At 40.7% G+C, this 23,405-nt stretch overlaps 3 protein-coding genes across 9 annotated transcripts in view; 1 reads left to right on the forward strand and 2 right to left on the reverse strand.

The window, feature by feature from the left end:
- Positions 1 to 13,888, forward strand: part of LOC119548666 — a 131,506-nt gene extending 117,618 nt beyond the window's left edge. For 4 of the 5 annotated variants that reach the window (XM_037856098.1, XM_037856095.1, XM_037856097.1 and 1 more), the window contains exons 14-21: positions 1,157 to 1,339; positions 1,404 to 1,542; positions 2,514 to 2,723; positions 7,357 to 8,225; positions 8,425 to 8,563; positions 10,970 to 11,171; positions 11,240 to 11,767; positions 12,741 to 13,888. In XM_037856098.1, the coding sequence (XP_037712026.1) occupies positions 1,157 to 1,339; positions 1,404 to 1,542; positions 2,514 to 2,723; positions 7,357 to 8,225; positions 8,425 to 8,563; positions 10,970 to 11,171; positions 11,240 to 11,767; positions 12,741 to 13,243 (2,773 nt within the window). In that variant the 3' untranslated portion in view covers positions 13,244 to 13,888. The remainder of the gene's footprint in view (positions 1 to 1,156; positions 1,340 to 1,403; positions 1,543 to 2,513; positions 2,724 to 7,356; positions 8,226 to 8,424; positions 8,564 to 10,969; positions 11,172 to 11,239; positions 11,768 to 12,740) is intronic. The other variant, XR_005219317.1, reaches the window with a different exon arrangement.
- Positions 13,889 to 14,293: 405 nt separating this feature from the next.
- Positions 14,294 to 18,742, reverse strand: LOC119548670 (serine protease inhibitor 42Dd). Its single transcript, XM_037856109.1, has 4 exons — positions 18,491 to 18,742; positions 14,764 to 15,690; positions 14,564 to 14,711; positions 14,294 to 14,502 (listed from the first exon to the last, which is right to left on the reverse strand). The coding sequence occupies exons 2-4, from the start codon at positions 15,652 to 15,654 to the stop codon at positions 14,378 to 14,380; spliced, it is 1,164 nt and encodes a 387-aa protein (XP_037712037.1). The 5' UTR covers positions 15,655 to 15,690; positions 18,491 to 18,742; the 3' UTR covers positions 14,294 to 14,377.
- A 797-nt stretch (positions 18,743 to 19,539) lies between these two features.
- Positions 19,540 to 22,666, reverse strand: LOC119547739 (importin subunit alpha). 3 transcript variants are annotated; one of them, XM_037854730.1, is made up of 5 exons: positions 22,501 to 22,666; positions 21,894 to 22,000; positions 21,523 to 21,836; positions 20,895 to 21,465; positions 19,540 to 20,785 (listed from the first exon to the last, which is right to left on the reverse strand). In XM_037854730.1, exons 2-5 carry the CDS (start codon positions 21,954 to 21,956, stop codon positions 20,165 to 20,167), a joined length of 1,569 nt encoding a protein of 522 aa, XP_037710658.1. In that variant the 5' UTR covers positions 21,957 to 22,000; positions 22,501 to 22,666; the 3' UTR covers positions 19,540 to 20,164. The 3 variants fall into 3 exon arrangements, with proteins under 3 accessions (XP_037710658.1, XP_037710657.1, XP_037710655.1); XM_037854729.1 differs by having other exon boundaries at positions 21,894 to 22,020; XM_037854727.1 differs by having other exon boundaries at positions 21,894 to 22,035.
- Between the last annotated feature and the right edge of the window lie 739 nt (positions 22,667 to 23,405).

The following is a 23,405-nucleotide window of genomic DNA, read 5'->3' on the forward strand; positions in this document are numbered from 1 at the left end:
ATCCGCTAATTAGCTCTTGATAGCCGTCTGGCGAAAGTTTCACAAAAGTTACCAAATTTAAACGATCCCGGTAAATAGGGGCTGGCAAAGAAGAAAGAGTTAAAGAAGCACATGTTTAATTCCCCGATTTAAGACAAGAAAGTTGTCTTGTTGGTAAATCCCGGCTTATGGCCACCAATGTATAATTCGCAAGCCATGTTTGCCTAGTCCTCAAATATGTGTAATGCCAACTGCTGTCACTCTCCGCCTCCTTTGGATCCTTAGTCCTGTTGGAGGAGACGAGTTGGCTCCTTGGCTTAAGCGCATTACATCCAGCTGGAAAACACTAGCAACAATACCACAGCTACGAGTGTAATTCCCCAGCTGTAAACAAAATGCAAATGTGCAGCTGCCAGGACAAAAGGGAAAAAATATGGGTGAATTGGGGAAAGAGTATGCTTTCCGGGGTACATGTGCCCAACATGCCAACACAGTTGCCATCAAATCTTGATTATTGCCCATAAAAAATGAGACAGACGCTAGATCTGATAAGCTGAATCTTGACACATACCATGGAGCTTGTAATATGGTTTTCATAAAGTACAAAACTTTTATTAAAAGAAATAGATAAGATACATAAACACATTGAGAAAGGAATTTACTTTTTCAAAAAATAATTAAATCAATAGAAAGGAGATGGTAAAAAAAAGTCTTGATATAATATTTGTGGTTTTACAAAATATACTTCTTAAAGACAATAAATAATGTAAGGGGGCAAGCAGTCTAAATAAGAATATAACATTTTAATAAAGTGATAAATCAAGCGGAAGGAGAGGCAAAAATAAATTAAGATATTTTACTTTGGGTATAACAAAGATTTACTTTTCATAAACCGTAATATAAAGTATTACAAAAATATAAACAATCTAATGACCCCCATTTCGTTTTCAAAAATAAGTAAATAAAATTTAAATGGGATAACTTAAACTTAGTTCATCCATATATTGTATAAGGCATCTTATAGATACCATTAGTTTTCTGTGTGTAATTATGTAGGGATATGTTTAAAAACACGTTTCTGTAAGAATACACTTTTAAGACTTATTTAAACTATTAATAAAATATAATCTCCAACTATTATTTATAAAATGCTCATTTAAACTTCCCCATCTAATAGCGATCCCAGGGACTCGGACTATGTGCTGGCCTCTCGGATCATCCAAACCTGGCTGTTCCAGTCCAATCGCTCCAACGACAACTTCCGCGAGCCCCTGGACCTGCCCTTCGAGGCTGGTCATGTGGAGATAATCTTCCAGCACGAGAGCGTTCCCAAATCGGGTGATTGGGTGGCCGTTTGTGGGTGAGTGGGGGGCAGACTATATCCAGCGATTGATGATTAAATCCATTACCCACTATCCGCTCAGCCACGACTACAAGGCCTCCTTCGACTCCACCTGGCGATCGGACCTCTGCATCACCAAGCACCTGATGGCCAACATAACGCGCTGCATCTGCCCGCTGTCTGGAACCTACGTGGTCATGCTCACCAAGCGCCAGCCGAATGTAAGCCAGGGTCACCAAGGTCGCCAAGGCCATGGAAGCCAGTTGGCCAATTCATGCAATTCACGTGTACCAAAGTGGAAGGGCCCCCTTTGATTTATGGCCACTTTTAGGACCTGCCATTTAGTGGCCTCCACCTGGGGAGTGGGAAACTGGGGTCCAGAGGACCACTCTTTGTCCGCATTTCCGCTTCCCTTGCTCGCAATCAACAACTTGGCCTCCGCCGCCATGAACTTGCTCCAAATGCACTCGCTTTTTCTGGTTTTCGCTTCTGAATTCTGTATTGCGTTGGTTGGCATTCAGTCACAGCGGAAATACTTTAAATCAGGGATGCACAGCGATCAAAAAACCCGGGGGGATTTATTAAGTGACCCTGTTAGTCTTTAATCCAGTGGTTCCATTCATAACCTGGGTATCCGTAGCTTACTGTATCTTAGCGAATATTATAAACCATTTTTTTTGTGGATTTTTTTAGTCATCAGAGCTTACCGATAAACAATAAATGGTCTGCAACACAATTTTTAAAGCTTTACAGTTTTAAAAACAATTTGAAAATAAAAAAAATAGTTAAATAAAATACTTTAGCTTATAAATTCTACTATGCCTTCATTATAATAATATACAACCATGTTTTATACTTTTGCTAACCAATCTAAAATATTTCCGTTTCCTTAATTTTATTTTAAACTGTTTTCCTATTATATAATACATTTAATTCAGCTTTAAACCTAAGAAATAAAGTAAACTGCCCCTGAAAATGTATATTACTTTGGTTCCATATTATTAAAGACCTCAAACGCGATTCCCACCGTTTAAAGTGCATCCCTGACCAAATTTGAATTCGGTCGATTGTCGGCGGCTGCCTGCCAAGGCAAACAGCATTTTGGCCGACTTTAGCCTTCGCTTCGCCGCTAGTTTGAATTGCTAATTGTTTTCGGGCTCTCGCCAATTGCAAACCCATTCCTATTTTGTAGGCCACCCCGTCCCAGGTCCCGCAGCGCCCCATCTTCGTGATCGCCAGCTGCGCCTGCTGCCTCCTCCAGTGCGGATCCGCCCTCCTCATCCTGGCGCCCATCTGGTGCAATCGCAAGTGCGCCGTCACGTTCCTCAAGATGCAGTTCTGCGTGTCCACGTCCAGCGTGATGCTCATCTACTTGCTGGGATTCATGAAAATGCTGCCCGTGGTGAGTGGAAATTATATAATTTTTTGGTATTATAAATACGGATTTTTATAGACCTTTCGATCAAAAATGATACGCTTATAAAAAGTCTGTCAGAATATAAAACAGGTCTCTTGAAAAGTATAGAAATTGGTAGAAGGCCAAAGAAAGGTATTATAAGAAATATTCTAATAATATTCAGAATGGTTTAATAAATAGATACGTGAGTTTATGAATATATATTCAGTAGGGATTATTTTTTAGAAATATATATATAAGAATTTCTATAAAAATAAGAGACTTAATATTATAAAAAAGAAGAGCTAACAAATAGTTCAAAGTGAATTAACAAAGTGAGTAACAAGGACTTCATCTCAGGTTGTTTAACATGGTTTTGTTTTATTTTATTATAAATAAATATGATGCTAGATGATGATAATCCTTTGATCCTTTTAGGAATTTTAACATATTTAATATATTGTTTATCTAGTATATCATATATCTAAAATTTTCATAAATAAATAAATGTGAACTGTAGTAAAGAGAAGTATAAAAAATACCTACGTTTCAAATTCGACGTAACATTTCTTAAGTGTTGTAATTTCCCACCACCGAGCATTTAAATGCCCCACAAAAAGGCATGCCCCGGTGCAGTTAAATGCGCTAGTGCTATGCGGCCCTTTAAAACAAAGCCTTTGAGATCCTGCACTGGGAACAAGAAAAAAGGCAACCAAAGCGTGAAATTTAATTACGCCAAAATAAATAAACAAGTAAAATGGAGGAAAGCCAAGCTGAAAGCAAAGCAACCCGAAAACCAAAACCAAACATACATATATTCGGTGGGAACCGAGGAGTCGAGAAAGTAATAACAAAAAGTGTTGCATGATATAAGGGAAGGCGCAAGGCAATCGAAACAGAAACGACTTTCCCACACCCACTTTCCCCCACCCACAACCTTTAAAGATGGAAAATCCCATTGGCTTAAACTAGCAGGCCAAAAAACCCTTAAGTTGTAATTATTTGCGGTGTTGTCTGCTCTGCGGCAATCACCAATTTTCCCCAAAAGATGGCTTTTCAAATAATAATCAAGGCCAAGGCAAAAATCTGTAATCATCATCAAAACAAATTAGCGTGTCGTTACCATACCATACTATCATACCATACCATTTAAGGAATTTTCAGAGCTCGGTGGACAACAAAGCAAATAATTTACATTTAGTTTTCGTGGCAGCCAAACGGAAAATTCATGGAAAACAATTCCCAAACCTGTTGGCGTCGACCTCCTTCGAAGGAAATTAAAAGTCAACAATGCACGACGCCGACTTCGACTCCGAGGAGCAGGAGCAGAAGTTCCGAGGTCGGAGGTCAGGTGGCAGGATCTCCCCGAAAGGAGCCAGAATCGAAATTAATATTTATAAACGCACCCTCTCAGACGTTTGAAGTGGGAAAATGTTAATGGGAAAGACGCTAACCCGAGCGCGTTGGAGGAATATATGTATATATGCCAACCCATTGGCCAAGGATCCGTCGTGGAGGTCCTGCTGCTGGTCCCGGTCCCCAAAGCACCCGCAAGCCGTCTAAATTATAAACGTAAAACGAAAAAAGCATAAGCGAATAAAGTTGCGCTGCCTAATCCCCGGGGGTCGTGAAAACGCCCGGCGAAAAAAACAAGCAACTGCAAAGCTCTAACAAGAAATAACATTTTTGAATTAGTAATAAACTGGTCCGCAGTGGAAGCAACGGCTCAATAAACGAATGAAAAACAAATAAAACATTGTGTACGACAACGCGGAGACGACAAAGAAGCGGGCACTTGCAGATAAAGATTCAGCAAAGGATGCGAGGTCGCAGTATGGAAAGGTTTTAGCAAGGGCATATAGAACAGAACCAACACTTGGAAAAAAACACTCGATAGGCACAGATGTCATACCAAATAAAGAGCATACCCAGTGACTCCACTTCTTCCCATACTTGACATATATTACCTATTGGTAATTGTCATGTAAAATGGAGTTGTTAAATTAGGATTGTCAAGAAAGTCAGAGGTAAATGGAATTTTAAAAAAAACTATAGTATGTTAGAATTCGTCATTTCCATAATATTCACAAAGCCTTGATAAGTGTCGGTAAATATATGATTATTATTGTAAAGGATACCTATAAATAATGAATAATAGAATCCTTAAATAGCTGATATGCTATACTAAAATCCGTTAATAGTTTGATAAATTATAAGGAAATGTATAATAGAGCAATTTTTCGAATATTGACAAAGTCTTGATAGAAAAATAGTAGAAAACTGATTATGTGATTACATTTTCTTGATAGAATGGATCCTCAAAATACTACGGTATGTTAAAATACGATGATATTTCGATAAGTTCAAGGAAAAGCGAAAATATGGTAATGTTCTCAATATTGAGAAACACTTGATAGTTGCCAAATGCTAGAATTATTCCGTGATTCCGAATTCCGTAATGTTGTAATTAATGTATATGGTTAATGAAATCTCAAAATACTACGGTATGTTTCAATAAGTTTAAGGAAAAGCGGAAATTCGGTAATGTTCTCAATATTGAGAAACACTTGACAGTTACCAAATGCTGGAATTATGATTAGGAGAGGCCATTTTCTCGCCGTGCAGCTCCTGGGAGCACTCGCATTTTCGAACCGTTGACAAAGGCAAACGATGGCGGTGCCGACCTAGGCACAAAGATGTACTCACATCCTGGGAATCCGACCGTGGAGCGAGTATGTTTCGCTATCTGCATCGACATTTCTGCCGCACGCAATACGGGTTGCGTCTCAAAGGATTGCCATTGGGGGAATTTTTGAATAACGAGCGTTTGTGCTAGCAGCAGTAGGCAGCCTGTGGTGGATTCTCAAAGTCCCCCCTTCTCGGACTCAGAACACCGGACAATAAAATAAAACCTGGCATAGACTGGCCCACGGGCACAATGCGGACTCTTTCCTCTGTGTTGGCCAAGTTAATGAGCAACTTACGTCAGTGCGATGAGTTGCACAATGCGCATTTCGGAATTCGCGGCATTTTAAGAGCCAGTGGGAAACTTTGTCTTAATAACAGAATGCGCACACACTTATAATTATTATTATTATTATTATTGCACATTAATTGCGCGCACACGCGGCCGGGGCAACTTTATTAAAAAGTACCACACCCGAACATGTGCACACATGCAAATTTTATGGTTTGAAACACGTGTCACAGTGGCGGGATCAGGAGGAGCAGGAGCAGGAGGAGGAGCAGGATGTTCCAGGGCCACCGGAGGAGCAGCGAAGACGCGGCTGCCATCGGCGATGGACGTCAGCCGCAGCCACCAAACCACGACCACGCCCACGCAATGCCACAATAAATACAATTAAAATATTCATTTTACTTATTGCATATATTTGCGAGCATAAATAAAATACAATTTCAGCACGACAGTTAAACGGAACGACGAGCAACAAAAAAAAACGATAAATAAATAAGAAAACATAAATTACGTATACGACCCGTGCGCCCTCGAGGCGGGTGAGAGGAGTGGGGAAGGGGGGGGTCTTGCCACTGCAGCAGGACATGTGAAAGGCGAAAGCTTTTAAGCGCACTTAACTCATAATTTTCCCCGGCAAACTGACGGGGTGGAAATATTCGTATTCGTTTTCGTATTGTAAATTGAAAATTAAAAAGTTGACAAAATGTTTTCCACACATTTGGGCCGAAGGCTACTAAAGATGATGAGAACCGACGGCAGTCTTAACTTTAAGTTAAGTTTGAGTTAAGGATATAAGTTTGACTGGTAGAAAAGGGTTAAGAAAGAAGAGCAGAAATGGTAAGCCACTTTAGTTCAGTTCAATTAGAAATTAATCAAAAGAATAACGCGAATTCTTCAGATAAAATGTATGTACTTATAATAAAGTTCCAATGAGTTTTTTGGCCTTACCATTAAAAAAACTTAAATAGGTGAAAACATAGATCTAATTAATAATTTGTAACCTCTGTTTGTACTACATATTTTTATTAATAATATTTATTAAGCACAAAAAAATCAAACGTGAATTCTTTAGGTAAAATGTATATACCAAAATTGACCTTAAACAATTGTAACCTCTAATTGATCTAAACATAAGTAGATGTATACGTTTTATTTGTTAAACACTTTTCGGATGGGAAACATAAAACGCGAATTCTTTAGCAAATATTCACATAAGTAAAATAAAACGCCCATTGTGACTAGCTATTATAGAAACTAATTTTGTCAAAGCCCCAAAACCAATTAGCCCTAAGATTCATATAAAATGCAATTTAAGATGCATGTTAAGTGCGCAGTATTTTTTGGACACCGCTACCTAATTGGCCATGAAGGCAGGGTCCGAAAAATGATGTGGCGCAAATTGTTTACAACTTTGTAATAACCAATGTCCAATCACCGAAGCGTGGGCGAAAGTGTAATAAAAAGTTTATGCCAAAATGTCGCCATTAGGGTAAAAAAAATACCACCAAATGGGTGTTGTTACTGCTGCTTTTGCTGCTGCTGCTGCTGCACGATGACAACTTTTTATATTTAATTAAAAATAACGATGTTGCAGCTCAGCCGTCAAAGCACTCCATTTCCATTTCCTTATTAACGGCCGCTCATAATTTCCTCCTCTTGCAGAGCTGGCACGGCATCATTAGCAGCTCGCTGGCCTCGCTGTTGTTGCTGGGCATCTCGACGCTGATTGCGATTGCCCTGGCCATCCACACGGAGCTGATGCCGCAGAAGTATCTGCAGATTGGCAGCAAGCCGGCGACGCCGACTAAGAGGCGCCTCGAGCGGGAACGGGAACGGGATCTGGAGAGCTTGAGCAACATCACGCAGATCCGGGCTCAGTCGCCTCTAGGGGGCGCCACCACCACCTCCAATCCCGGCCAGCGTCGCCTGCCACCCACTATATCATCTGCGGCAGGAATGCGTGGCGCCATCGGCATCAGTTGGCTGCTGCCGCTCCTCTTTGCCGTGGCCGGCCCGCTAATCTGCAGCATCATTGGCCAGTGGCCACGACACTGGTGGCTGGAGGTCCTCCGGACAGGATCTACGTTCCCGGAAGCACACAACGCGGGGAAAGAGGAGTCCGCCTATTCCTCGCACTCCCTGCTCAATGGCGATAATTTACTCCTCGAGTCGGAGGCTTTGATGGGAAATGGCACCAGCAGCCCGCCAACAGAGACTTCATCATCTGCACTGGATGATGAGGTGGCCACCACCATGTCAACGTCATCAATCACGGGCCTGGGAACTGCAAGTAGCAGTGGCTTCACCACCGCCACTTCCGTTTCCGCCCTGGCTGCGCCTCTCACTTCCGGTCTGAGCGAAGCCTCGCCCTCTTTGAGCTTCATCCTATTCATCTGCATCGATTTGCTCTTCATACTGCTCTTCTCGGCCCTGTTTGCCATTTTAATGAAGAAACTTTTGTGGTTGTGGCACAAGAATCGCAATGTGCATACGCATCCGTTGGATAAATTCAATCTGGCTTTGCAAAGGCGGTAAGTCGCAAAAAAAAAGAGCATCTCAAAATATAAAGGGGAGTTAAGGGGGGGTATATGCTAAGATTTTAATGATGTCTCCTCTCTTTTGTGGAATTTCCATTTCTTTCTGTCTAAGCTAATCTGATAAGATAACCAAACCGAATGGCAAACCCTACTGAAACGATATTCCTCCCTCTAATCTAATGTATTCGCACAGATTCGGATTACTTTACCGGGCGGGCGGACTGCTCCTGGCCAAAATCAGCAGCGATGGACTCTTCATCGTTTATGTTAATTCCTCACCGGAAACGGATACACTGTGGGCATATCCGTTCGGCATATCGTGCATATTATTGGTGAGTGCGGGCAACCGTTTACATCCACTTAGCTGCCAGCAATTGAAATTCAATTAAGCGCTTGGTTGCCATATACACATATATATCAACTATATAGGATTAAGTTCGGGATGTTTGATTCGCACTGCCCAAAACCATTTGGGGAGGGGGGGTTTTCAACATCAAATGTACCGCGTAGGCTTATGCAAATCGCATTTCGTTTTTATTTCCGAGGACTTATTTAAGTTGCATTTTTTATCAAAGTGTAAAGCCTGCATATTTTTACACCTGCCTTCCCCAAAAAATTATGCATGCAAAAAACCAACTCAGGAATATGGAGGGTTGGGGGGCGTTTGAAAGCGAGAGTGGGCGTGGCACTGCCAACCGACTGCATTAACTGACTGATCAAAGAGCTCGAAAAGAAGCCTTTTCGTGTTTATTTTGCCCTTGGCTCTGACACTTGACTTTGGTTTCCACTTCCAGCTGTTATTGTTTGCTTTTTATTCCACTTCTCGGTGATTTGCTGTGCAAATGAAATAAGTGCCCTCTAGTCAACCACCTGAGTGGAATCAGCATCTTGTGCTGGTGTTTCAAATCTCTTTGATTTACGGCAATGGCATGGTGAAAAACCCCATTACATTACATTTTTTATAGACATTAAAGCGTTTAACTGCCGCGTACGCCCAGCAATCAGCTCAATCCAATTAAATAAACAATTATCTGCATGGGCGGAGGCGGAGGGGGAGCAAAGGGGGGGCATTGGATACTCTATATCTAGTATCCTGGCTAAACTAATCACATAATTACACGCACACACTTTGATGTGGCAAGCCGGCAAGTGAGCGCGTGTACGTTCCACTCGGCGTATACGCAATATTCGCACACGGCACATTCAAATCCAAACACAAACAAATTAGGTCGAGCAGACCCCCCTTCTACGCCCCCCCTCTGGAACCCCAACCACAATGTCTACAACCCTCTCAATCCTGCTGGTCCAGGACTATTAATGTGCACCAAAATCACTTTGATTGTGGGCGTCTGCTCTTGCTGTTTAATTATTTAAATAGAGCGAAAGACACAGACTGCACAAGAAGAAAAGAATGTCAGCTATAAGTCATCAATTCCACAATAAAGGAGCTAGTATTTGTGATGTGATATCTCTGATGTGATATCTCTGATTTTTAGATTAATGGACAACTGTTTCAGTTAAACCTTGATTTTAAGCCTTGATTTTTAAATTTGACAATAATATTGGTACCTACTTAAAGTCATACAATTCAAAATAGATATATTACCATTATATATCACTGATTTTTATATTAAACAGATATAAAACCCTTGATGGACAACTGTTTCAGTTAATCCTTAATCTTATGTATATTTTAAAGTTCGATTAAATTTGCCAATAATATTGGTACCTACTTAAAGTCATACAATTCAAAATAGATATATTACCATTATATATCACTGATTTTTATATTAAACAGATATAAAACCCTTGATGGACAACTGTTTCAGTTAATCCTTAATCTTATGTATATTTTAAAGTTCGATTAAATTTGCCAATAATATTGGTACCTACTTTAAGTCATATAATTCAAAATAAATATATTACCATTATATCTACGTTTATCTTTAATAACAGAAATATTTTAAAGAACGGAACCTTTTAGCTATCAATTTAGATACAATAATAATGGAAATACAAAAAGACTTCTAAAAATTTCGATAGTTGAATTCAAAATATATATATGTATGAGATACAAAATATATACGTCAATCTTAAAAACAAAACTTTTTTAAAGTTAGTATTCTTTTTAAATACATAAATTCGCTTACAATATCAAAACTTAATACCATATATTCGTTATATCTTCATTCTAAAATAATATCATTATTATTATATCACATTTATAATATCATTGTTATAATATCTAGGGGATTATCCTATTCTCTCTGTGCATAAGTACCTTTCCTTGATATGTATGTATTTAAATATCCTTCGGGAGTAGCCAAAGGGAATCTAAACAATTCGAACACTTCAGTACACCAAGCTCAAGACTATTTTGCTAATTTAGCAATTAATTTGGTTCGAAAATCCAGGCATGTGGAATTTGGGGAATGCCTACCATAAATTGAGCTCATGAAAAAAGGACATAATGGGCACCCAAACATACATACTATATGGGCCATATGGTTTGGCTTCAATTTATGGCCTCCTTTTGGTCATGCATTTAATTTCCCAATCGCTTGGTTTGATTCCACATCGAAAGGGACCACCTATCCCGTAATCGAAGGGTCCTCTTTCGTGCCTTAATGACTCCATTTGGGCGACAAGCCATCCCGTTGACAAACGCATTTTTATTAGGGTCAGCCGCCAGTTTATGCCAGGAGATTCAATCCCCCATGATTCAATCGCCTTTCCAGGGCTCGGCCATCCTCATCTGTTTCGTCATCCGGGCCGAGAGCCAGCTGCGAGGACCCCCCTTCCTGGGCAGCAACGGGAGCAGCCAGAACAGCTCCCTCAAGCAGGCCAAATTCAATACCAGCCGGAGCAGCCTGGACGAGAACTACTGCACCACCACCACCACCACGACGACGACGGCCAATGTGAATAGTCCGCTGAGCTGTAGGTTCTACAGTACCCTTAATCCCCGCCAGCTTCCCTGCTAACCCATTATGCATCTCCCTTCACAGTCTACACCAACCACGACAAGGAGAAGGAGAACGACTGCGCCGTGTCCTTGTCAATGTCCAATGCAGGCGTGTCCTCGGCAACAGGCGGATCCCTGGCCACGTCAGCCGGCCCAGGAGCCCCGCCCCTGCAATCGAAGGTGGGCCTGGAGCTGTCCGGAGCACCGTGCTCCGTGTCCGGATCTGGGGTGGCCGTGCCGCTGACAATCATCTCGACGGCGCCGCGCTGCCAGGCGGGCGCAGATGGAGCGGCGGAGTCCTTCCTGGGCGACCGCCAGACCCTCTCGGTGGCCCCCTCCCCGGACACCCGTTGCTGTGCCATCCTGGGCGGTGGCACTGCCTACGATGCGTACACCATGGGCATGGGCATGGACGTAGGAGGGGGCATGGCCATGGGCATGGGCGTGGGCGGACTCACAGGAAGCCTGGGGAGGCGCACGTTGCACCACCAGCCGACGCATTATCGCCCAGGACCCTGCGGCGAGTTCGTGGGCGTGGAGACGCTCGATATCCTGCAGGGCGTGGCAGCCGGTAAGTACACAGGGGAAAAAAGGGCTTAAAGGGTTTAAAGTTGTATATTATAATCGTAATACTCAAATATTGATATATACTTCTTTAGTTATCTTATACTATTTTAATTATTTTATTATTCTTAAATATAAAATGTTAGAAAATGTATTTCATTATTTATTTATTTAATTAAGATCCTTTTACTAAATGAGATTTTTTAGAAGATAGATTTATAAACATATTTCATTTTATATTTAGTTACTTAAAAATGTTTTGGTTACTTTTTCTCAAATATCACAGACTAAAAAATGTATTTTTATTATTTATACATTTAAGTTAATCACCAATACTGAACGAGATTTGGTAAGATTTTATAGCACCATTAAAAGGTTTGAATTTTTATGTGTTTAATTTTAAATTAAAAAGGCTTCAAAATATTAATATCATAATTTATTTATTTATTTTATGACCTGAAACTAAACGAGATTGTGAGAGATATGACTATAGATTTAACTTTTAATACAAACCTACCTTTTTAGTTGTTTACAAACTTGATTATTTTTTCTTAAATGCTTTAAATTTTATAGTATAAAAGGATAAACAAATTCAAATTAAAAAATATTTATTTTGTTAAATCAGTTATACTAAATGAATACATAACACGATTAAATTGTAAAATGTTTTATTGAATTTCACATTGAAAAGTCTTAAAAAGGCTAATCATTTTATATAATATCTTTTACTAAACGAAATTGTGAAGAGATTTAATAGCAAAATTAAAGGATAACATTTTTAAGGTTCTGTTTTATTTATTTTTAGAAAAAAAAAAGTAATTACCTTTACCCATCTAGATTTTAATTACGTTATTACTAAGCAAGTTTCTCCCGGTGAAAAAGCAATATAGAGAAACACTTGGGCTTAAATGGGCATGCATTATTCACGATCTAGTGTCTGATGACCACCTCCCCTCTGCTCTGCTCCCCTCTCCTTGCAGACAGCATAATTGGCATTCACACCAGTGCCATAATGCCCAATGCCACAGGCACTTCTCATTATGTTCCGCTGCAGCATAATCCCTACGTGGACTTTGTGCCCAGCTCCCTAATCCTGAGCATGGCGCCACCTCCGACCATAAGCGGAAACCTGAGTGGAGCTGGGATTCCTGCGATTCCAGCAATGTCCCTGCCCACCCAGACGCCCAAGACGCAGAAGCGAGTGACCATACTGGAGCCAACGTCCCGCACGACCTTTGACCCCCTGCTGCCCACCATGGTCTCCATGGCCGTGGTCACCACCTCCAGCGTCACCAGCACGGCGACCACGACCCCAGCCACGCCCACTTCGACGCAGAGTGGCTGTGGGGGCAATGATGCCACTCTGGATCGCATCACCCTAGATCTGGATTACCTGCTGAACAGGGGTGTTGTGGATGGCACAGATGGAGGTGGTAATGGTCCACCACCATCCTCCACTGAAGATAGCCAGCAAAAACAATAGCAATATCCGTAAGTTGGCTGCCACTAAGATGCATTTAAGAGGCTTCGTTTTTCTATCGAAACATGTAAATATATGTAAATCAAACTTCATCAACTAAACTACAGTAGAAATCTCTGTGAATATTCATCAGATATGTATGCTTAATATGGATAACAATCGGTTGAAGACCTGGTTTTTTCCCAAAAACTTTATCAAATGAGCCCATCCAGTCTTAGTTTCCATTCTCGACCCATGAAATGTTCAAAGTTAATGTCTTTTAAAGTGATTTTCGGACATCAATCATAACTAGTCTCATGTTTAGCATACAAATTAATATTTACGTCATTGCATATGTAAAACAAATTGAAAGAATTTAAACTAATGATAACTTTTTAGCTAGATTTACAAAAAGCCTATTGAACAGAACACAATGAAAACGAAAAATTGAAGAGCGAGAACACATTAGGGTGTGAACATGTTTTTGATTCCATTTAAAGTTTCCTAGAATTAAAGCAAAATTAAGCCCCAAATTAAGAGACAAGGATAAAAAAACCTACAAAATACAATAATTGTAAAACTAATAAACATAACAGGACTATTTCTGGAACAAAACAAATTATACAGATATATCTTTAAATAAACTCAAGACTCTTGTTAGAAAATCTATGAAATCGGAGGTGTTTTATTACTGGGCTAAATCTTTTGGAGTTCAAGATGTATAGAAAGTGGTAAGTCTGTGGTAATAACGAATGTCTTGTTGTACAAATAAATTCAATAATAATCCCATAAATATATGGAACCTTATCAAACATTTATCTTTCATATACCAAAGCTCCTAACCTTCGACAAGGTGTTTTAGTTTTGGCTGTTTACTTTTATTCTGACCATAAGTAATGTGTATATAAATCTATCCCCCAGCTGTTGCATTTTTGCTATGTACCTAAAAGAGTATAACCGAAAGTACGAGTACCATCTGGCCAATCCATTTATATAAAACGTGTTCCTAATTCGTAGAACAAATCCAGTTAACAATACCAAACACTGAAAAAACATATCTTATCTTCGGCAGCATATTGCTTATGAGTTAAGTAAGTATTAGTTTTATTTAACTTATGTTGCACAACCCCTACACATTTCTAAAATTCCAAGTGAGCATTAAAATTCCACCACATGACCCATTAGATAGGTCACCCGCTCACTGCGAATGGCAAAGAAAAATGGATGGTCGGCTCGGAAGAACTTCTGTCGCGAGGAATTGCTGATCACAATGGGTTTATAATCTGAAAGAGGGTTTCAAGTGAGTTATATATAGTTTTTTATATATTATTTAAAACGAAATACCTGCTGCTATACGAGGCAATTCCTGTCCAGAACCCGACTCGTTCAAGTTAATACGCAGCTTTTGAAGAACATCAACCACGGGCAAACTGCCAGATGGATGCAAATGTTTGAAGTTCGCTGAGGCCGCAAATAACTCCTCAAAGCCGAGCTGTTGGTCGAAATATTTGTAAATAAAACCACTGGAAATCTATAACACTGACCTGTTTCAGGGGCTGCCGCAGACTGCACTCGAAATCGATGCTGAATTTGGGCAGCAGCACCTGCACTCCCTCCATTTGCATGCGCTGCTGCAGTGCACCCAAATCCAGGTCGCGCAGCTGCTGCTCCAGCTCCTGGAGGCCGTTGCGCTGATTGGGCAGGATAAGCAGCATGGACAGCTCCTCGGCATGCTCGTAGGGCAGCTCTATGGCGCGGGCATCCAGATCCCTTAGCTCGGCGAACTTCACAAACATATCGTCATCGAAGAGCATGGGCACAGATTTCACCTGGCTGCCGCTGTGGAACTCATAGAGTCCGGTTCTGTAGGCACTGAAGGGCAGGAACCACTTGCTCTGGAGATTCGCTGCCAGCAGGAGCAGGGTTTTGGCAGTGGGAGTGGCTTCTACATGGATCTCCTGCCAGCTGCCGCCGCCGACGCTGGCCAGGATCTGTTCGTTGATGTGGCGACGCAGCTTCTCCGTTTGCCCCAGGTCCACACACTCGGCGGTGGCATGGAAATAGGTTTGGGCTATCTTCTGGAAATCATCGGCAATACCATTTTCTGATCCTGGAGCTGGCTGGAGCATCAGGCGGTTCTGTAACTTCAGGCAGGTATCGGCATCCCCTGTGATATTAGCCAGTTCCGACGCATAGAAGTTGGCCATCTTGGCATTGCTGGGGAAGCGTTGCTTCAGTCGCAGCAGCTTCTGCAGCTCCTCGGCAGTGGTTCCATCCGATCCCAGGAAGAGAAGGGATAGAGTGGCCTCCAGCAGAAGCGGTGATACGGCCACATTTTGATCTGCATAGTTCGTGGCTATGTTGTGGTAAATTCCTGAAGTTATGGAGGACTCATAGGCCGCGTTGCTCAGCGTGGGATTGGGAACTTCACTCATTTTGCTGTTGTGCGTCCAGAGTTATTTCAGTAAAATCTATAAAAATATAAAAAACATAAGTTAGTAGGCAAGATATGTATATCTAAAAATAAGATTCAAATCTGAATAATTATCTTTGGATGAATCTTAAAAAATCTTTAAAAAAATAATTTAGCATTGAATTTAGTTGGAAAATATTTTTTTTTTTTTATATGTTCGTTTTGAACTTTAAACTCCAACAGCGGTTTTAATATACACCAATAATATTCATCTTTCATTTCCAGAAAAAGAAAATATTTTTTAATAAAATATTTACTTTCTAAGAAACCTCGCCCTGTGTTTTTATGAAGATTAAGATTATTATATTTGGAATTTGGTTGATAAACATTTCTAACTATAAAAGGTTTTATGATATATTCGAATTTATATCTAAACTCTGATAGGGATTTCAACATACACCAATAATAATAATATTTAGTTCCCAAGAACATTTGGTTTTTTAATTTAATTTTTTTTTATAAAAAAACCACCTGGTGCTTTAATACAAATACAAAGTTTTTTAAGAATGAAGAAAAGTTTTGAAATAAATTCTGTTGTATCTTTTGACTGAAAGGGGTTTCATACCAATAACATTTATCTTTAATTACCAAGAACATTTCCCTTTTAAAAAAAATCTTTAATTTCTTAGAAGCATTGGCCTGTGTTTTTATGCAGACCTATATTATTATAAAGGCGTGAATTTATCGCTTCCACATGGTTGATATTAATTCATCAAAAATAATTGTTTAGCATAGAGATGCCCTTCGGCATAATGCAAAACACATGTGCCGACGTCTGTAAACTTGGCCAATATTAGTATTAGAGCAATGAAAAGTTTAAAGTACGGGGAATATAGAATTTTAAATAATAGCCACCACATACATTGAATTCTATTTAAATTCACCTTGGCCTTCGAAGTGCATTTTGTAACGAAAATGTAAATTGTCTTCCATTTCATTTGGCCAGGCCCAAACGAGCACACTCGAAAAAGCAAAAACCGAACACAAAAGAAGCGCCTTGAATAAATAAAGTGAACAAGAGAGCACACTAGGCCAAACTTGACACTATTTTCGGCAAGTAAACAAAGCGGAAACGCCGAGGCGGAAAACTTTGTGACAGTACTGCGGCTATATATTTGCGGCAACTTTTAATTTCACGCGAATTTCGGCAGGCGCCTCCGTTGTGTTGCGGCCACCACCCACTCGCAATCACCCACTCACCACCCCCCACCCACCTCCCACTCGCTATATAGTTTCCCGATCCGGGGCTGCAGCTCTGCATGCCGATTTCTATGCGACGCGCACACTTGCGCGCTTAATTGCCACATCAACAAACAAAATGCCAACCCACCCGAACTGGAAAATAAAAAAGGGAACGCGACGAAAAAGCGTTTTCCGCTTCCAAATCGCGAGAACGACGCTGCCTACACAGAAATCCAAAATTTTGAAACCGATGGACCAAATCTTTGGAAATACAATAATATTTGTCATTAGGGGGGGCTGGAAAAATTTTAAAAAGTTTTTAAAAACACAAAAATGAAGTATCCGAAATAACACAGTTGCTTTTTCAATACATTTAAAAAAAAAAACGTACTTTTTTCAAAACTAAAATATTTTTTTAAGATAAATGTTTATAACCATATGATATTTTAAATGGACATTTTTTAGTTATACCTATGATATTCAATCAGAACCAAAATCTTTGTCAAAAGGGTGTGCTCGAAAAAAAAATTCAAGAAGTTTTTAAAAACACATTAAATAATTTTCCGAAATAACAGAGTCCATTTTCATCACAATTTTTTAAAAACAAAAATATTTTTATTCACAATAATCATTTTTATCATCAGGGTGTGCTTAAAAGCTAGAAGTTTTCGTAAAAACAAAAAGTAGGTATCAGAAATAACACAGTCGTTTTTTCATCTTTTTTTTTAAAACTTGAATATTTTTTTTAGATAAATGTTTATCACCAAGTTATATTTCATATTGACATTTTTTAGTTTTACCTATGATGTTTAGTTAGGACAAATATTTTTTGTCAGTAGGGTGTGCCCAAAAAAATGAAAGTTTTAAAAAACACTACAAATAAGTAATCGATATAACACACTCGTTTTTTCATTACATTTTTTAAAATATATTTTTATTCACAAAAATGTTGATCCATATATGATATTTCATATTGGGTTTTTTGGTTTTTCTATGATATTCAGTAAGAACTAATAATTTTTTTGTAAGAACTTATAATTTTTTTTGCTTAAAAAAACAACCAAGATGATCTCGTAAAAAAAAAAGTAGGTTTCAGAAATACACAGTCGTTTTTCATCACTTTTTTTAAAACTTAAATATTTTTTTAGATAAATGTTTGACCAATTTGATATTTCAAAATAAGATGTAGTTTTAGCTACATATGATATTCAGTTAGAACCAATATTTTTTTAATGTGTATACCACCCCACTACTATCGCTATAAAGTAGCGCTGCTCTAGTGCTAGATGTTTATTGTTTATTTTTGGTGTGCCAATTTTTTGTTTTATCCGAACGAAATTAACTACAATAAGAGTTTGTCAAAAGTGTTTTAGCTTTTTTTTTGTTTTGTCTTGTATTTTTAAACGTTACATTGCAGCCATATGGTATCCGTACTGGATTTTCAATAAGGCGTATGAGGTCACAGAATCGTTTTCGAAGTGGCATCATCAACAGCAATAGTTTGTTGGAAAAATTTCGGGAAATATGCGCTGAAGATTGTATCTTTGATTTGAACTTTATAAAGATACTACTTGGATTTATAACATAACGAACCACTTTCTTCTACACTTCTTTACCTTTTCTTCTAGCTCTTAAGAAATTCGAACGACGATATATGGATCGGTCTATAAGAAATTATATAAGTTGCCTTTAGAGATTCACGCCCGCACGCAGCTTCGGACAAAATTCGACTAAACGCTAGCGCTCGGAAATAATAAAATAGCACAAAAAAGAACCAATTAAATACGCCCGCCTTATCGGTGACGACACTTGGGCAAATCGGAGGCAGAAAGCTCCGTGCGGCCAATGCTTCCACAACTCGGTCCGAATTTTCGGCAACTACTTTTCCGATGCTAAAATTTTAATCTATTTTTATAATTTGTTTGCCGTTGATTTACACAGACGATTCGGCGAACTGGCGCGCTGCATCCGATGGATACAGATGTGGATTTGTTGTTTTGGATGTGACGACGCTCTACTTGTTTTGTTTTTTCCCTGGACCGCTGCAATAAACGCGAATGCTAGTTCCCCTGCGACTCATTTTGATTGAGTTGTTCGTGGGGATCGTTCTCAGTAGTGGTTGTTTAATCATTTTATCTAATCTGATACTTGTGGGGTCGCTGGACGAATCTGCGGGCTGTTCTGCATAAAAGAGTGTGACTGCAGAAGATAACTCTTAATCTTTCGGTGATCCGCTTACTGCCAGAAGGCGATTTAAATTGCACAAAAAACGTGTATTGACTGCACAACTTTTTATCAAGAGTTTACTGACAAAAGGCGCAAGCCAACAGGGATAACATTACAAATCGATTGGGTTTCTCGTAGTATTTCATTTAAATGTATTTTCAGTTCACCGCCAATCACGAGAACTTTAAAAGAATCGTTCTATAAGAAAAACTGAAAGCCCAAGAGTATGCAATACTTTTTGGAATACGATACTCATTCTTATAGGAATTTTACCGTGTTCTTCAAAATTGCTTAATTATCCAAATGTAATTTACAAAAAATCAAATCTTAATTTAGTTTAAAATTTGCAGATAATCACGGTAGATATTTTGAACGGTCTCATTTAAAGATCAACAAAGATATAATTTATCATTCAAACAATTCATTATTTATTGATAACTTTGAATATAATCTTGCGATTCGGGGATGAGGACACTAGTGTGAGGGGTGTGAGTAGTTGATGTTGTAATGCTTGCGCGAAGGTGGAGGATTAAAAGCATTTCATGTATACATAAATAAATACTAAACAGCCTAAAATATATATCCGAAAGGAGCTCTAAACGTTTCCAAATAAAATGCCAAGCACACGCATACAGACTTGCGGCCTCTGCAGACGGATTCTGGGCATATGCCACGATCCCAGCCAGCACAGCTGCCCGAGAGTTGCATCCGGAACGAAAATGAGTGCACCAGGGATCCGTCCTGCTAAGCAACGCCGGAACTTAGTAACGAATTCAAAACTTCATGGTGGGAATTTTAAAAGGGAATCTTGCGAGTGAGCTTTGGGTGCTCTTGCTGACCCATTGCAATTGTGATTTAAAGTGTATTTTCTAAGCCTGTCTTTTGCATGCATGCCTCCAAGTGTTCGGGAATGTTCGTGTGATGGATATGTTTGACAATGGCATAGCTTGTGGCAAACAAAAAAAAAACGTGTGAGCGCGGTCGAAGGTAGAACGAAACGAGGATGTAGTTTGTAAGTGTGTAAGGCGTGTGAGCGGCGTTTGGATTTGTGGTGAGTGATTAGTCTAGAACGTGTAGCCACCCTCGGGAGCCTTGGGCTGCGTGGCATTGAACTCCAGGGCTCCGTTGACCTCCTGCGGTGCCAGCTCTTGCTCGGCCTCGTCGTCGGCGTTGCTGAAGTAGGTGTCGATGATGGCGTACGCCTTCTTGTAGACCTCCTCGTTCTCGTGCTGCTGCAGAGTTTCCAGCTTGTCCAGGCCGCCCATCTCCTCGACCATTAGGCACAGGTTTTCGGTGCCGCCAAGTTTCTCGGCCAGAGCGAACAGATTGGACAGGCCCGTCTGCACCACCTTGATGGTACGCGGATCCTTGGCGTCCAGCAGATCGATAAATGGCTTTAGGATTTTGTACTTTTCGATAAGATCCACGATCTGTTCGGGAGTGCCCGACGTCGTGGTGTTGGTCACTGCCCAAGCAGCCTCCTTCTGGGCCTTGAAGTCTCCCTTCTCCAGCACGTTGCGCAGCTGCTGGAAGATGCCGGCCTGAATGACGGCTTGGATCTGCTTCTGGTTACCTGCCGTGATGTTGCTGACCGTCCAGGCAGCCTCCTTGACAATGTTGCTTTTGTTGTGCTGTAGGAGAAGTCCTAATCTGGGCAGTCCTCCAGAGGCAATTACCACGTCAGTCTAAGGAGATAATAATAAGGATGAAAGGATTAAATTGTACTATGCTGTCTAACCCAAACTAATAAGTGAAATCCTAAAATGGTGGTCAATATTTGTGTGCTTCACCCACCTGTTGATCTGTTCCGGTCACTATGTTGCCAACGCTGCGCAGGGCGGGCACAATGATGCTCGGCTCGTCCATTTGCAGCAGTTTGACCAGACGTGGCACTGCATCCGAGTCGACCACCGCCTGGATCTTGCTGTTGTCGTCGTCCGTGACATAGGATAGGGCCCAGCAGGCGTCGGCCAGCACCTGGATGTCCTGGCTGAGCAGGAGCTGCGACAGGACGGGCAGCAATCGCTTCACCTGCTCGAAGGGCGGCGAAGGATTCTTGTTCCTGCACAGATTGGACATCAGCCAGACGATGTTGCGCAGAAAGGAGAGCGGTGTCTCGTTGTTGATCAGCGGCAGGATGCCGTCGATCACATTGTGGTGGATGACAATGTCGCGGGCGGCGGCTCCATCTCCAGCAATGTTGCCCAAAGCCCAGACGGCCTGCTCGGCCAGATTGGTGGACTTGGACTGAAGCAGGGCCACGAAATGCGGCACTGCATTGTGTTCGATCACGCAGCGCGTCTGGTCAGAGGTGCCCGAGGCGATGTTGGTCAGGGCCCAGGCGGCCTCGAACTGCAGCATGGAGCTGGGAACTCACAAGATTCAGTACCGCTTCTAAGGACTTTCTATAGCTGCTACTCACTTGGTGGTGTTCTGCAGGAAGCGTATGCAAATGGGCACAATGCCATGGCCAATCATCAGGTCGATGGGAGGATTGCGCTCCCGACTGAGCATCTTGCGGGCCGATTGCATGCCCAGGAACTGGCGCTCCTGATCCTCGCTGTTCATGGCGGCCACAATCTCGTCCACAGACAGCTGCACCGGCGACTGGCCATTGAGCTCCTTGAGCGGCGACGTAAGGTCCTCATCGTTGATGTTGCGCCGCTTGAACATCTGATCCTCCTTCTTGGACTTGCGCAGCTCAATGGTCACCTCATGGCGGCGCATGCGCGAGTCCTACGGCAAAGTGAGGTTAGCTCCGAACGAGGGGATCGCGGATTTTGGGTATATTACCTGAGTGTTGATGGTGTTGGACTTGTAGGAGCCCTGTCGCGAGTTCGAATCCGCCTTGCTCATTTTGTTGGCTGTTTTTTTTGTACTTTAAATTTTAGGTGTTGCTGCTGCGATGACAAACGATGAACTAAAATGGAAAATACTGTGCGAAATTGAAGTAGACGTAAGAAACAGTCAAGGGCTGCTTGGGTTTGGGTTTTCTTTCCCCTCTTCATCGTTTCTTTTCTTTTCCTGTCCCTTTTGGCAGACCGGCTTTTGCAAGGGCGAGCAACAGGGGCGTAGGTAGGATTTTAGCGAGGGGGAGGTTTTATTGTAATAAGAACTAGTTTTATCAAAATTAGGTGATTTGTTTAACACGCAATTCAATAGTTTTTTGGGGCTAAGGGGAGCCTAACCCCCTTCCGAATTTGCAACTACGCCCCTGCCTGGCAACAACAAAGCAACAGCTGCAGCAGCCGCCGCCATTTGCAGATTCGCGGGAAGTGTGTGGAGGAGATGAAAAGGAGAGCGGTAACAGGCGGCAAAGGAAGAAACGAAGAACGAGGCAAAGGAGAAACCGCGTAAAGGACAAAAGAACACCGGAATACACACACACGCGCGCACTTACCTTGTGGGCTTCTGAATGCGTGTGCTGGCTTTTTTTCTATTTGGCTAAAATCACTTCACAATTTTTACACAATTTTGATCGTTTCTAAACGAAAAAACAAGCACGAAAATTTGTCGAGCGTGTTAACACGCTGAAAGTGCCGGTGGAACTGTGCTGGGGGATAGGCAGGCAATCTCGAAATCGAGCCGAAAATGATATTGATGTCAATGCTTACTTGGCGCCGTCGGATTTACCGTTTTATTTGAAAACCAAGCAGGGAGTAGTGTGACCGCAGCGTGTCGATCGACATCAAGAAAAATACTTTTAATACCAGCTTTAGTTTTTTAAATATACCAAAGTAATTCCAAGCGGTCATCGGAAACAACCGATTTCAAAAATACGTTATTTTTAAAAAATTATAATAAATAAATTATGGAGATACGTTAAAGCAGAAGTATTAGTATTTGTATATTTAATTTAAAAAAAAAAATGAAAAATGATTAGATTTTATTAAAGAGAGGTTCTTTAATCTCAACAAGATAAGTACAAGAAAATATTAAGTAAAATATACGTGTTTGCGTAAAATCTCTTTTTTAAAACAACCTATAAAATATTTTGGTTAATTTATTAAACTTTGTGCAACCGAATCGCACAAATTGGCAATAGATTTTGTGGTAAATTAAATAAAAATTAAATTTTATACCGATGCTGCTGGCCTCATGTTGCGCCTGAATGTTGCGAAACTTTTTTTTGTTTCGCAACCACATTCAGCTGCTCAGCTATGGCTGAATCTGCAAAACGGGCGGGAAAATTCAAATTACTCATATAATTTAAATGTGCTATTTTCAAAAGACGTTTCGGCTCAACTTATATAATACAAAGTTAGTATTTGTCTAAATTGCTTGTTAAAGCGATTGCTTTTGCAT

Source organism: Drosophila subpulchrella, chromosome 2L (assembly GCF_014743375.2).
Source record: "Drosophila subpulchrella strain 33 F10 #4 breed RU33 chromosome 2L, RU_Dsub_v1.1 Primary Assembly, whole genome shotgun sequence".
Taxonomy (NCBI): domain Eukaryota; kingdom Metazoa; phylum Arthropoda; class Insecta; order Diptera; family Drosophilidae; genus Drosophila; species Drosophila subpulchrella.